The following is a 16,082-nucleotide window of genomic DNA, read 5'->3' as shown; positions in this document are numbered from 1 at the left end:
ATATACCTAATAGAGATGATATCTTTTGATAGAAACTTACAATTCTTTGAGTTTCTTCATTTGTGAAAATGCATTTCCTTGAACTGACATAATTGCATTGTTACTTAGATCTCTAGGAAAAAAAAAGAAAAATAGGATTAGAAGAAAATAGTAATTTATTAAACTGAATGGATTTAGGACTCAAACAATAGTTTTCTATTTTAGTGATACACAAAACATGCTCGAGCTCAAAAACGAAAGAGACGCAAATGAGTTCCATAGCACGCTTAATATGTAAGAATTTCTGCATTAATTCCAGAAGTCACACTCAGTGTAACTCCAAAAATGAAAAATCATCTGAAGACCACAGTAGCAACCATGGTAAGTGCATTTCATACCAGTATATCAGTATCAAAATTAGTTTTTTTTCAATTCTGGGTTAAATGTGAACTTCTACTACTTACAAGTGTTCAAGTGCATCCAAACCAGAAAATGCTTTCTTTGTAATGGATCTAATTCTGTTTCCTTGGAGTATCCTGAAAAAATTAAGTACATGATGCAGAAGAAATGCAATTAAATGGAAAGATTTTTGAGCTGAATAATTGTATTTTTGGCATTTATTTTTGAACTGTGACTAGTATTCACCACTCACCCATCTCCAATGCAGCAAAATGTACCACATCTAAAAGATACTAATTTATTCCCCCTGAATAAGTATCTAGATTTTACAATTATTTTAGAAGACATTTAAGGTGTACAGTTAAGTGACATGGATTATTCTAATTATGTAACTGCAAACGTCTTTTAATTTCATAAATCTGCATTTGAAAATTTCAATGCAATGGAGCCACTTCCACTGGATGCAGCTTTACCTTACTGAAGACTAAGCCTGTCACTATGCCTTTGTCATATAATACATTTACTATTTCTTTGTATGGGAAAACCTCATTGTTTGATAAATATGTCCATAAATAATAATAATACTTACAATATTTCATATTAGTTTGACTTGGAAAATCTTGAATTTCTTTTTTTGAAAAGGAACATGTTACAGAGAAAAAGGTGAGAAAAAAAAATCATCTCTGCTATGGAAAATTTAGTATCTTTAGGTGTTGGGCTTGTCCCTTTAAAGACATATAATAAGCTAATATGTTTAAGGCATAATGAGATACAAATATTGTAGCAATACTTACAGCTTTCTTAGTTTATCTAGGCCAGAGAAAGCACCATTCATATCTTCAATAGTCCATGATATTTCATTGTTTTTCAGATCCCTGTTTAGGAGGAGAGGGGAAATCAAACCACAAAAGCTATTAAAAAGAACAAGGCACATACTTCAACAGCATGTATTACTTAAAAAAAAATTCTAAAATAGCTTTCTGTTAGGTTGGATTTTTGTTCAGTTGGTTTTTGTGGGTTTTTTAAGAGAAGCTTTTCCTGATTAACCTCATCATTTTAATTTTTACTGAAAGACTTTGAAGACTATTAGTATTTTTCCCACTAATAATTAAAAAAATCACAAACTCAACAATTTTTAGAATCGTGAGCAAACCAACCCACATATCCCTCCAAAGGTATTCAGATACAGGACTATTCTAAGAGAATATGCATCACAGGAAGGGAAAGGATCAACTGTCATCCCTCTGAAACACCCTCACATTTTTTTAAGTCCGTAATATTAACACCCAGAGAATCATTTTAACATCCCAAAACAGTTGCTTAATTATCTGTGACGCATAAAGAGATTAGAAATTTGTGTACAGAATAGTGTGTCAGCAAACAATCTACAGGGTAGGGGAGAAAGAAAAACCTAGGCGAAAAAGCCTAATATTTAATACCTTAACACCTCGCCATTCTCTAACTTCCTCTATTTATGATCTCCAACTCTCTATATTCTTAAAAAACATAGTGTACACTTCTCTAATTTTCATCTTTCCTAGATTCCCTAAGTGTGAGTATGTTAGCAAACCCCTGAAAATAAAGCCTAGAGGGAAAGGCAATCATTCTGCTCATCTGGCTGACAGATGGGTCAGTGGTATGCAATGGGAAGGTTTTAATGAAGAGGAATGTATTTAGATTACTTTACTTTCTTCATTCCCTTCCTTCACGAAATGCTATTGCAAAACATGCTATAATACTTGAAGCAATTGTCCAGTCATGACAATGAGTTTTGTCTTATTTCTGCTGCGAGAGAAAATGATTCAGTTACGACACAACTACAGTCCAGACCCCTGAAACTGTGGGTAGCAGTGCTCTGCTTGCTGCCTTCAAGCAGAGATATGCCTCTCCCACAATAATGGAAGTTTGTATCACATTTACCACCATCCATTGTGCACAGCCTTAACAAAAGAGAAACTCCTCCCTTTTTCAACTATTCTGGAAAGCAATCTTACTGTAAGAAAATTATACACTGATTAGGGGAAGTTAACAGAATGTTCTTAATGTTTCTTTATTTCATAAAAAAAAAAGAAATAACCTATAAACACAGCATTTTTCTTAAGGTTTTTGACCTTAAATATTGAGTTTGTCAACTTACAAAATCTGCAGACTGGAAAGTCCCTTGAAGGCACAATCAGCAATGTAATTTACTTTGTTGTTTCCGATGTACAGTCCAACCAGCACGCTTAAACCAATGAAACTTGAATCATCTAACCTTGCTAACTGATTGAACGTCAAATCTCTGCAAATTTAAGGGGGGAAAAAAACATTTTAATGTTCATACTGCAGTGCTTATTTAACTTAGTTCAACCCACATGAACTTTCAGGGGGGAAGCACAATTTTTCCCCTTATGATTATCATAGAACCTACTACACCACTTCTGACCACACAGCATTTTGCATTGTTTTGAACAATTCACAAACTACTGCAGAATTAATTTCTCTCATTTGAAAATGACTGTGTTACAGCTTTAGTACAACTGCTACAGTGAAATGGGAGCAGTCGCAGCTAACTTCCAACTTCTTTCAACAAGATGTAACTGTCTTATACAGCAAGGTTGTTGTCACCTTGGAAACTTTGCTATGAAAAATTCACAGATCAGTGCTAAGAAGCCCATGTTTTGGCATGTACCCGGCTTTTGAAACTGTTAGAGAATAAAGGTACTCACAGCTCACTGAGTTTTTGGCAAAATTCCCAGGCATCAGGACTGATCCTGCTGATGGCATTTTGGCTGAGATGAAGCTGCTGCAGCATCAATAAGCCATAAAGCCAGCCTTTGGTTACCTCTGTTAAGTTGTTATGGTCCAGCTGCCTACAAACACCCACAGACAGAAAAAGACATAAGGTTCAGAAACTCAGCAGCATTCATGCTGTGCCACAGTCCACATCTGACCACATGACACTGGCTAGATAGCTGGAGCCTCCATTAAAATCTTGAACTGTATGCATGCACTTAGAATGTGCTTCTCTACACAATCACTACTGACTGCTTGCTGCTTTTCAGACCACAACAAGACAATTTAATTCAAAAAAGCCTTTGAATTTTACCATGCAATTCTATTAATTTTGTGCAAATCTACTTTATATGCTTTCAGCAGCACCTACCAGCAAATGTTTGATACTTACAAGACTTCCATGTTGGTCAAACCCCAGAAAGCACCATCCATGAGCCTCGTAACCCCATTTCTCTGCAATTTTAATGATTTCAAAGCAGGAAGTCCTTGGAAAGTGAGCCCATCTATTTTTCTGATTTTGTTGCGATTCAGCTCCCTGCATCAATAGAATGTACAGTTACAGCACACTAATTTTATCAACATGCCAACCACCTTTCTTCCCTCTCTGGAACCAACTTTATTTAAACACTTTTCTTGCACATGAGACAAAGACAAGAAGTAATAAAAATCAAATATTTCATCAAACATGAACACATGTTCAACCATGTTAATACTGTTCTGCCTTTCTGATACTGAGGACAAGTACTTGGTAGTTCATTGATTTTCAGACTTAAAGAATCCCTGTAGACCTAGAATGTCATGGTTAGCCCTGTTCCTAAATTCAAAACTGAAAGTGGCGTTTATCCAGCAGTAGAGCTCTTAAGATTGGTTTGTAATTGCAATCAATGAACAGACAAGAAAAAGTTAAAATTTCAGTTGTGATAACTAGACAAAATTGAACATCCTGAGTGATCTTTTTCTGTATCTGTAGCCAAGCACAACCAGTTACACACAGTGCCTTCCCTCTCTCAAGTGGTCTTGGCACTCACCCTTCTGCCACTACACTCACCCTGTGCAGGTCAGAAACTGGGAGCAATGGGCATCCTGTGAGGGAGATGTAGGGCATAACTAGCCGGAGGGCAAGATGCAGTGACAGGAGTAGACAATACTACCAAAAGATAGTAAAACAAGTGATTATCTGCCCCTTCAAGGAAGTCTTAGGTCTACCAAACTAGGAAGAATCCCTCCTTCCAAGACTTATTTCCTCATGCAAAGTTAAGGTCTCCCCACAGTTGTACCATCATTATGTTTCAGTCATAGCCCTGTAAGAATTCAGCTTTCCTCTATGGCAGTCTGACACAAAATCTACCTGACAAGAGACCTGAGAACAGAGAGAGAACTCTACTTCCCATATTTTGTTTAAATATGAATAAAAAGTGAAGAACATTCAGTAAAAACAGGCTTTAGTTCTTCCCCATTCTTCTCTGAATAGTTACAGGTGATAACACCAATTTTTTGCCTTCCTTACAGATAAGCAACCTAATATAACTCAGTTAGCATACTGGTTATGAACAAAAGGAACATTTTTAGGCAAGAATATAACCAACGCCCAAAATTTAAGGTGAATCTGAAGATCAGAAAGTCTACCAAGATCATTAACAAATCCTGAGCTCTGCAGGACTGTTCTTATAGTTTTCTACTGAGGCCTGAGTAAAACTGTTCCAACTCTTGTACACAAAGAAACAAAGTCACTCTTTACAGAAGTGTCAAGAACCCTAACATTTCAGTGTTCTTATAACCTATCACTTTCAAGGCTAACCTAAGACACTTTGTCATTTTTAACTCCTGACTATCTGATATGGAAAATAATTATCCAGGATTTGACAAAGGGCAACCCATTCTCTTGTCCATTTTCTGCACTTTCTAAGTCTTCCAATTAGAAAAAAAAACCAAACACAGCCTCTTTCATATAACTTTATTATTCATTCAGTAAAACATTTATGGACAGGACTGTATCAGTAAAGCTGAAAGTCTATTTATTCAAGCATATTGCTTATTGTCATGTCATCTGAAAGCAAATTAATTTCCTTCATTACACTGTGAAAGCACAAAGTAAATGAGTGCGGCAGTGAACTATATAAGTTTAACCATAGAAGTTTACTTTACTTACTGTTTTCCTGATGCTTTTTTACAGAAATATTGCCACTACCTCTTTTCCAGACTTTTTTTTTCTTAACTTTTAATAGGCAAACACAATTTTAAACACAAAGACTGTTCACATTTCACCAACATATAAGACTAGTTTTGTTCAGCACAACGCTGCAGTTAGTAAAGGTTGTAGTAATATGTTTTCTCTGTCTGTCTCACTCTGCCTCTGGTTAAATTAAAGGCTAAAGTTCAAGCACTGCCAGTGCTTTGGAAAACCTGAAAACAATTAGTCAATTGTAGGTTACACTTACAGGTGCTGCAGATGGGACAGTTTAAACATCTTTTGAGGAATTGCTGAAATTTTGTTCCTGTTCAGTTTCAATACTTGAAGTGTGGTAGACAAATTGTCAAAGGTACCAGGCTCCATAGAGGTTATTCGGTTACTGTTAATATACCTGTTGAAACAATGTCCAGAAGGTTAAATTTACAGTTATTTAATAAATTCTTAACACCAAGTAGTGAAACGCAAAGCTCTTGTGGTGCTTAGTCACTTATGAATGGATTTTTTTCACATTAATTAATCTTGACAGCTTATTCTATAATCAAATAGTATTTCACCACCACCACTGTACTCTACTCTGCCAGAGTGTGATAATGAAAGAAAATAGTATGTGGCAATCCTGTCACTTTTTTATCAGTCAGTGTATTGCATCAATATATTGCGATACTCCTGAATAAGAATTAAAGTGTATTCACAGTAAGTCTATCACACCATATATAAATACAAACTAGCCTATCCATGAGGAACTCAAGTTCATTTTATCACAGAATTATTTCTCTCAAGAGATACATCTATTTGTTTCATCTCAAATAATGGCCTTAGCTTTTTTAATGAATTAAAACATCTCATTGTAACAACTCATACATTCAAATTAGCAGCTTATATTAAACTAGACAGGTGAAAGCAGGCATATTTAATGTCATTCCAATTAAAAGAAGACTTAGGACCTTAATAAACAGCTGCCAATCTAAATTATCCAACAAAATTTTTGAAAGTAACCTGAAAGAAAAAGATAATTTTTACTTACAGATACTTGAGTTGTAATGATGGAAACGATGAAATTTTTAGCTCTGATAAGTTATTATTGCTCAAGTCCAAAGTCTCTAGACTCTGAAATGGCTTCAGATGTTCAGACAAAATGTTGGCAATCTTGTTACTGGTCCTGGAATTTAAGGGCAGTAGGCAAAAGACTGTCATTTCCAGAGTAAACACATCTTAAGTACACAACTCTGGCAAATATTAGTTCTTAATTCCTCTACTTGAAAATAATTTTGAGTTACAGAAAAGCAATAAAGTATGTTCTCTATGCATAACATTAATCTGAAATCAAAAATTGGAATAGTCTAAATAAATTTACATTAATATTTCTTAAAATATAATTCCAGGAAACTATGAAAAAAATGCAATATCATCAAATTACTGCAATTCATGGCTTTAAAAAAGAGATGTGAAACTTTATAATCACCTATTTCTGAACAGTAGAAATACCTGGTACTTTCATGGAAGAGTATGGCACAGTATTGGAATGAAATAAGGTAAGAAATGTCTTCTATTTTAAGCAAATTAATATCATAGTAACTAAACACAGTGTTTGGGGTTTTTTTGAAAACTCCCTTGGCATAGAAGTCCAACTGAATTTCCAGAAAAAAAACATAGAGCTAGATCATAAAAGATGGACAACAGTGCAACCCCCTGAAAAACATTCTGTAATTGTGTAATTAGACCTAGTATTCCAACCTACAGATTTTTCTAATGAGTTGACGAAGAACAAAAGCCCTGCATATTAGAGGTCATTACAGGAGTTTTGGACTTCATGTCTGGTCAAACTTCAGCTCAGCACCACACCCAATTCCACAACAAAAAGTAGGCAACAATCTGAAGATAGTGGGTATTGTAGTCTACTCTAAGGAAGATGCCTTTTTTCACTTTCACACAACCTTTTTCCAGTGACCCTATTTCATGTTCATACCCAGCAACCTACCAGTTTTTCCATCTTGCCTGCATAATGTACAGAATCATACTTGCACATCAGCAACATTATTGTTCAGGGCTACGAGTACATAGGTGAAAGCAGATCATGACCAATTAAACAAATTTAACCTGAAATGGTTCTTGTTACCTTGTAAGTTCAAGTAAATTCTAGCTGTGGTACATTCTATACCTTTTTTTGATAATTACCAAAATTTAGGAGCTTTCCCCAGATCCCAGAGATTGCAGGCAAATGCAATTTTAGTAAAGCTATCAAGAAGCATATTAATTCTGGAAGGTGATTACTGGAAATACTTGCTCTGGATCAAACAGTAAATCACACATTAGGGTGGCATGGACAACTCTCATGTATTCAGGGGGTGTGGGCGAACTACTGCTCAAGACAAAAAAGTCTTAACAAACTGAACCAGAAGTGAGATTAATGGGCTTTCTGACCACATATGGGAATGGGAAAGTGATCCTGCAGCCCCTCCAATGCTGTGCTTGTATCATGTTTCATTCCTTAGGCTGTCTGGTAGAGGTAAACTGCATTTTTTAACTCTTAGCTGAAAGTATTTATAATAAATGGAAACAAATTACTTTAATAAAAAACAACAACAAACACCACCACCATGTGTCAGCTCCACTGGCCAAATAAGAATGTGAGTTAGATAACAGGTCATAGAGCCTTGCCTTTATGCATTAGTTTGTTTACAAGGTAATTACTAACAAGGTATTAAAACTGCCAATTACTTGAGTGACGAATAAAATTTTCCTTGCAGTAAAAGTGTGCTCCAGCAGAAGCCAGCAATTTCCTGAACTGCACGCCTCCTAAATTGCAGTGTGAAAGTGTTCAGTTATAAGACGGCTTGCACAGTACTGTCTTTGTGTCAGCACTGCTCCATAAAACAGAAATTCCTCACAACTGGCAGGATAATAGCCCCTGTATTACAAACTTTAGTTGGACCTAATGGAACTGAATAAAACTCTTACACAGTCTTCAGAGTAGCACTTAAACCAACCGGCAAATTATCTGACACAGACCAGATTACAACAAAAACAACCAAACAAAAAACCCTCAGTTTGTTTGTTTCAGGAGCATTTTTCTTTTTTGGAGATGGTAAGGCCATACTGAGGAGTGACGAGCCAACTTATTCTGAACACTGAAACTGCACTACACATCATAGTCCTATAGTCCATCTCACAATCAAAATAAAACCAGCTCTCACTGCACCTTCCTGGTTAATCATATTAACCAGGAATAGCAGAAGTTACCCAGTTGCAAAAAACTGAATGGTTCACTCCCTATTGCTCCAACACCCTAGTCCAGTTTCTCTTCAAAAGACTGTAAGTATAACAATTCACACGTTCAAATTATTCAGCACTGAATTCTGTAGCATATCTGAATGGTTCTACTTCAAGACCCAAGTTTATCTAAAGTGAGAAAGTTTAATTCTAATTATATTTTTCTTCATAATTTATCACTTAAGCAAATTAAAAGAACAATATACCATTTTCCTCACAACTGCCAAATCACCATCAAAATTAGTCAAGAAACACATACTTAAAAACACAGACCTATCTAACTGTCAAGAGAGAACCAAAGAGTAGACGTGTGGGCACAATGACATAGAAGTTTTCTCACTGAGAGGATGGTGGGGGTAAGAAAACCCAAAAGAAAATCTTTCCTGTGAGATGCTACTGTCGCCTTGTTCAGACAGAAGGAGCTGCATACAACCCATTGGTTTAATGTCACAGGCCTTCAAGGGGAGATGAGAAACAGATCCCCTGCAACAAGAAAACCAGCACATCAAGTTCTTCCAGAAACTAACCTGAAGCAATTTGATAACAATTTCTTCATGTGGAAGGAACAGCAACATGCTGCAGCTTCCTTACAACTTCTCCTGTTACAGCTAAAGCAGCAGGAGCACCAAGGAATGCAGATGAACCCACTAAAAAGATCTACATGAATTTGAACGGGCCTTTTGTGATTTGAGTGCCTACACCCTGACTTGCTGCAAAAAGCCCCACAAACCAACAACCATGAGTGCATACAGCCTGATTTAATTACTTTTACATAAGCCTGTGTGAATACCAGCTTAAGAGAGAATACCGGTTTTTCATTATGGCTATGAGAAACCCTAGCTTTTCCTCTCAACATTCATGACTTTAAACACACCACCAATAGGCCAGAAATCCTGTAACAGCCCACTCAATCCTGATCTTAATATTCATTCTATATAACCAGCTACCATGTAGCTGAACATAATGACTTGCACTTTCCTTACTCTGTGGAAATACAAAGCAGCTCAGAAAACTCTATCCATTTTGTTGAGCATCTAACCTTTCAGATATAAAAGCTCTTAAATGCTAAAACATCCCCGCCACCACCCCCTCCACCCCAGTTTTTAAAGATCTGAGACAGCCATACCGTCTCTTGATAAAGATTGTCAGTATGAAATGTTTTCTACCTAAGAAAAAACATCCATGTAAGCTTCATGGTCCTGATGAGTTGCAACTTACCCTGCACACCGTAACATGATAAATCCAAGGCAAGAACAGATTAGGACCTGAAGTCCTATCTTTTCTTTCTCTTTGAAATCTCAGCACAAAAAAACACTCCTGCACTTCTAGCATAACTTTTTCTTCCAGCTATATCCTGATCTGCAGTGTTTTGAAAACTTCTTAGCTGGATCTCACCCTACTATCCTGAAAAGGAGTAGTGGAAGAGTAGTGGAGGCTCCAGTAGAAGCCTGGAGGTGAAGGACCCTGGTAAAAAAAAAAACTTGTCTAGAAAGACAACTTTGGAGGAGAGTCCATACAGCCTGTTCTGTGTAATTAGATGTAAAGTAATTATCTTAACATATGCATGTATCTGGACTAACACAGCACCTCCTGTCCCTCAACTAAGCCCTGAAAGGCAGAATAATCTGCATCACAAACAGGCAAATTAAACCATAGTGAAATCTGCTGGAAAACAAGAGGACACATAAAGAGGAAAAAAAAAAAAACCTTCTCCTAGGACTAGATGTACCTTTCTGACCAGTGCTAAGACTGAGACAGAAATTCATGGATGCCTAGTCTGACCAGATCAGAGCTCTTTTGGAAGCAGCCATATAAGAGTCTTTGCAAAACCAACATGACTGTCCACATCTGAGTATGAAGAGGTCTCCATTGTGTGCCACTGCAAACACAGCCTCCTTTTAAATTTTTCTGGGTTTTTCACCTGTTCTTCCCATCACTCACTAGCTGATGTCATATTCATGTAACTGGCATATTATTTCTTGCACTTCCCCTCCTCCCCTCCCAAATTCCTTTGGGAGCAATGATGCAAATACTGTGTGGAAGAAAAGTGAAGCAAAAAGAAAAAAACAAATTATATCAAATACAAAGGATCAAGACTGTAATTGGAAGTGCTGGATGATACATACCTTGTAGCTTTTAGGATAAGACTGGACAACTTTAAGGAACTCTATCAGAAGAGCCTCAGTAACTACTACTTCAAGAAGAGCAAAAATATTTTTTTTTCTTCAATTCTACTCATTTGAATACTAAGCTGTATTGTCATGAACAATTACATTGTTTTGAATACTGAAATCACAGTTTTAAGCTGAACACTACCCTTACAAAGAAAGCAGCCTCTGATACGAATGGGACTACATGCTCCTCTCACCATTAAGACACCCAACTAAACTGAATTAAGAAAGTCTGGGGGTTTTTTTTAGTATTTTCAAGTGTTAGTCATAGAAATACTACAAGTGAAACTGTTTTTCTCCAAGACAAAGTCAGCAGAAATAGCACCCAGATTCTGGCTCACTTCCAGTTCTACTGTTAGGTTTGCAAGTCTGATGCTTCTTTCATGCATGAGCTTCTTGCCTTCCTTGCAGCAAGCAGTTCTTTCTTCTGAAGGTCTCCTCATTCCATGATCCATGCCTTTCATTCCTCTTTCAAGCCAGATGTCAGAAGGACTCTACTTTTATATTTTTTGTTTTTTATGGCATACAGGCATAAAATAGGAAACAAAAACTCAGAACTCTGTAGGCTACTGATACCCTGTCCAAAACTTGAAACCAAAGGTTTATTGATTCCCAAATCAAACATAAACTGGGAAAGGGGAAAGAGAAAGATGCAGACAGAAACAACTCTGTGATCAGATATGTTTTCATCAGCGAAAAGAAGAAAGACAAATCCAAACTTTCAAACACATGATACTTCCATAACAATTGTTTTCTGATTCCACTCATCGCACCAATATGCAACTTATTAAGCTTTCCTTCCCAACTCTTTTAATAATCTAATGTCTGCTTCCAATTCAGTTTTCTGCCTTTTCCAAAATAATCAAAAGTTACTTAGCATGTGATAGGCAAGTCAATGTGTAAGTTCATCCCTTTATTTTAACAACTGCAAACAAAAGCAATGCAAGCATCACTACTTTGGCAAGAGCTGACAAAAAAAAATAATAGCTCACTGCAGACCTGGTGAGCAGTTAGTTAATGCTAAAATCTTAGAAAATTTTAAATATGACCTAGATAAACCCAGCATAGTTCCCTCCAGTATTATAAATCATCTCTCTATTGTATAGAGTTCCTAAATAAAAACACCTATTCTTTATTGTTACAGATTAACCCTCTCTTTTAGAGAGTGCAGCCCAAAGTCTTGGCAGTTTAGATGGCACACCCTTCTAGATGAACCCTAACTTCAATCATTAATACAAGGTGAGGAATGTTCTCCCATCCACTTCTCTTTCACTCAAGGCGCAAGTGATTTCACTGCTCTACTGCAATCAGTACCACCAATTCTCTAAAACTTAATCCAAACACTTATGCCTGACCTCTCAAATTTCATTGTCACATCTCTCATTTTCCGTATCATATGCCCTACTCCCCTGTAAAATTCCTACCACTCTTCCATTCTGTCATATCAGAACAATGTTCTCTATTTTTGTAGTCCATTACTACTCTTTTTAATTCACCTTTTCCTTTACCACTACGATTAGAAAATCATGACAGATTTATCCATTGCAAATAGCTCATAAAATCTGCATTCTTTTCCATTCTCGTTGCAAAAGCATTAATCTAGGTTCTCACTCCTTATATTTTTGCTACAAAAAAGTCTGGGTTTCTACATACTTCTTCACCTTCCCATCAGCTTAAATTGCTGCCATAAAAACTGAGTTTCCATGTCTGTAAGTCTGACTAAATCAGGTTTCTTTTAAAATCCTTTCATTTACTTCCTCTTAAGTCTCCACACCAAATGTCAAAGACTGCAAGAACTAATTCCAATAAGTTTCTCGCTCTATCTTTTTGCTCACAGCTTCAGACCAAGTCACACATGGTTTACCACCACTCTCAGTTTTGGGACATTCTCCAAGTAGCCTTATGCTTGAAGCCCAGTCTGGCATTCCTCTATCCTTTCTTTCAATCCTTCTTCAAAACAAACCCTTCCAGGCAGCATCCAAATCTTAATCCTTCCCATAATAAAGTGGTAGCTGAAGAGATGACAAGGATGTAAAATATTTGACCAACATTTTCCTCATACTGGGATCCAGACTCCAGTTTAGTATGCTAGCTTTATAAACAAACAATACCACTTTCTCTGGCAAGCACAGAAGGGAAAGGCATCCACTCCCACTGAATGTAAGCTTTCATTTTCAGGAGTTTCATCTAAACATCTTTCTTGTGACTGCAGCTTTCTAACTGCATACCGAGACAGTGTTCTCCTGTATTTTATGCACAGCTTTCACTCCCAGACTACTGTGAGATGACAAAGAGGCAAACTTCTCATACCTCCCCTTCTGTCTTTACTGAAGGCCCTTCACAGGGGTTTATGTTACTGCCGCAAAGCACAAACTACCACTCTTATTTCCAAATTGTCAGCTGAGACAAATGCATGATTTACTTTGAATGCTTGCTTCAATTAGTTGAATTTTGTTTCTCAATATCACTATCTGAAGCCTTATCCAGGATGCCCATTATCACATAACATACATAAATACACTTTTCCATGCTTTAAACAGAAAGGGACACACGATACTAAACAGAAAAAATCCCTTCTCAATAGTAGAAGCGATTAACTACCACTTTTCTTCAGTAACTATGGTTGTGTGAAAAATAAGTAATCAGGCTAATTTTGTAGAGGCTGACCAGAAAGCTGAACTTAAAGTTGAAATATTTTTCTTGCTACGAAAACTTGTGACCCGTGCAGTCACCTAGGATTGGCTACTTTACAGTTCTTTTGTCCTGTTTTAATCTCCTGACCTTTTCTGTTAGTACTTTTTGTTTATTTACCATTTAAAACATCCAGGATACAAGACACATCTTTAGTCAGTGAATTTAAATTCAGCACATATTGACAGAAAGACATTACAAACCAAAGGCTGTAGAAAACCTTCAGAGAAGTGGCTTGTGGATTCTGTTCATCATCTAACAAACACATGGTCACATTTCAAAAATCTGCCTCAATTTTGGCGTACTTTTAACTCTCTCAGAACTCCAAAGTTATAGTCCCTGCCTTAAAGGCTCCCTGTACAGATAGTTGGAGGATTCCCCCAGCACAACAGAGAAAAACCTCCACCATGTCACATTTTTGTTATGTCTCTTACAAACAGAAGATTTCACATTCTGAAAAAAATAAAAATAGTGAAGCAGGAACCTAATATAAAACACACATTAATTTAAGACTTGAAAAACATTCCTGAACTGTGATTCATTCATGCACCCTTTAACTTCCACACCACGACTTCTGCATTTTCCTCGCTGGCTTTACTAAGACCAAATATTTGTTTGTGTTCTAGACTAACATGATCAGTACTCACAACATAACAATTTGAACCATGTACGCCATATGCTCTAGTGCCTTTAAATAAAGTATCTCCTATTCAATAAAATGTAAAATTACAAGTTTATTTAAAACACTCTGTTCTTGAAAACTAGTCTAATGTCAGAATCTCTCTACATGCACTAAAGATTTGGGCATGTACAGCTTTTCCAATCCCTACTGACTGCAAGTGGATTATTACAGAACATACCCTGGATGTGGGTTTGAGAAACATGGGGGTTTTAATATTAGTTCTACACATATGTTTTGATAAGAACAATAAATTCTAGTTGGAGAGTTGGAGAGCCAGGATACTTTAATACTCAAAGCTGTTCTGTCTCTTCATAGTCATTGCTACCTTCCATTTTTCACCGTACTCAAGGATACAGTATACTGATGATGTTGGATATTGTCTACAACTAGACATTTCTTTAAATTCTGCAAGGTAGCATGGGTTTCTTATTTGAACTGCATATCCTTAAACAAAATCTTAAATAACATTGCTGAATTTGCAAATCAGTGTCTCTTCCTTACAAAGTACTAGTAACATTAAAAGTAGGTAACATTTTGAGAAGAATTTTAAAGTAAAACCCCTATGCAAGTAGTAGTTGGTAGTTAAACACCAAGCAGGACTTCTAGACAAGGCTGTCATACTTACACTATTTGGTTTCTATCTACTTCTGGATTTGTACCCAAGGTCCAAAACTACAACTGTGATAGACCTAAAAGGTAGGTAATATTAGCTTTTTTCTCATGTGTCAAGATCACTGGTTCAGGCAGATTTTTAGGATAAATAGCATAGAACTGGTACATCTTGGATAAGCAACGTCATTAGAATGGAAACAATATTTAGAATTTTCACCTCTTCTGGAATGAGGGCATTAGCGCCCACTTTTGTACCTGGCACAAAAGCAATCCACCTATCTTGGAAGAGTAAAAAGTAAGTTGTTTTTCCTCCAAGAAATAAAGAATTTTCTATTACAACAATTTAAAGCAATTCTCCATTAATTTAATTGTTTTTACATTTACTTAAGGAACACAAACTAGAAAACTTATAACATTTTACTTCTAGGGATAGATAAATAGACCTACATTAGTGTGTGTGGTGTCTGCACATTATATACCTGTGGTAAGCAGCTGTTAAATCCAATACTCTCCTCAAAAGCTTATGTTGCCAGCATGTAGGAGACCTGACCTCCTGGCTAGAGCTATTGTGCTGACAATCTCTGGCAAATACCTGAACTTCCCTCTTCCTGCCTTAATATACTGCTCTCTTCATGCCTTCTCTCATAGAAGGTATATAAAAGGGCTTGGTGGCTGTGCAAAAAGAACATCCTGCAATTTAATTTTCAGAGACTTGACCTAAGCCTCCTGACCAGATATAGCCCAAATTATCACCCGTGTAGCTCACAGTAGTATCCAGATTCCCAGGAAGCTCACAAGCTCTCCTATGACATGTAACAAGATACATACTCATCACATGAATAAAATCATAGATAAATCTCCATCCATGTAACGAGTGTGCTTGAATATCCTTGTATACTCACTCCTTCACACTGGCACATCTCCCAGGGTGGTGGTGAGGAGGTGTGCCTGCCTGATACTTTTCATTCCCAAGATGTTCAACCCTCAGCTGGCATCAGTAAAAACAAAATGTTAGCATGGTTGTTTCATGTTACAGACAGACTAGGACCATGAGACTGGGAACATCTCCTGCTCTGGGTATGTTTATCCCGAATAATTCATTAGTATGTAAATATCTCATTTAGATAAAATATCAACTAGATAGCTAGAAATGAGCTAGCTCCAGAAATGGAAACTGGACTAACATGATAATCCACCCGTGCCTGTTTATATTCTTCAAAGAATTCAGACATACATGGCTGTGTGGGGATACCTGCACTATTATGGAGACATACCAGCAGTGCAATTTCTCTGCAGGGCAAGAAAATTCTTG

At 36.7% G+C, this 16,082-nt stretch overlaps 1 protein-coding gene across 1 annotated transcript in view; it reads right to left on the bottom strand.

Moving 5' to 3' along the window:
- Positions 1-16,082, bottom strand: part of LOC131572879 (leucine-rich repeats and immunoglobulin-like domains protein 3) — a 37,936-nt gene that overhangs the window by 11,791 nt on the left and 10,063 nt on the right. Inside the window, exons 4-11 of the mRNA XM_058826300.1 lie at positions 6,369-6,503; positions 5,592-5,735; positions 3,545-3,688; positions 3,087-3,230; positions 2,516-2,659; positions 1,173-1,253; positions 444-515; positions 41-112 (exon numbers count right to left, since the gene is read on the bottom strand). Coding sequence (XP_058682283.1) covers positions 41-112; positions 444-515; positions 1,173-1,253; positions 2,516-2,659; positions 3,087-3,230; positions 3,545-3,688; positions 5,592-5,735; positions 6,369-6,503 — 936 coding nt within the window. The remainder of the gene's footprint in view (positions 1-40; positions 113-443; positions 516-1,172; positions 1,254-2,515; positions 2,660-3,086; positions 3,231-3,544; positions 3,689-5,591; positions 5,736-6,368; positions 6,504-16,082) is intronic.

Source organism: Poecile atricapillus, chromosome Z (assembly GCF_030490865.1).
Source record: "Poecile atricapillus isolate bPoeAtr1 chromosome Z, bPoeAtr1.hap1, whole genome shotgun sequence".
Taxonomy (NCBI): domain Eukaryota; kingdom Metazoa; phylum Chordata; class Aves; order Passeriformes; family Paridae; genus Poecile; species Poecile atricapillus.
This window is presented reverse-complemented; position numbering and strand designations above follow the sequence as displayed.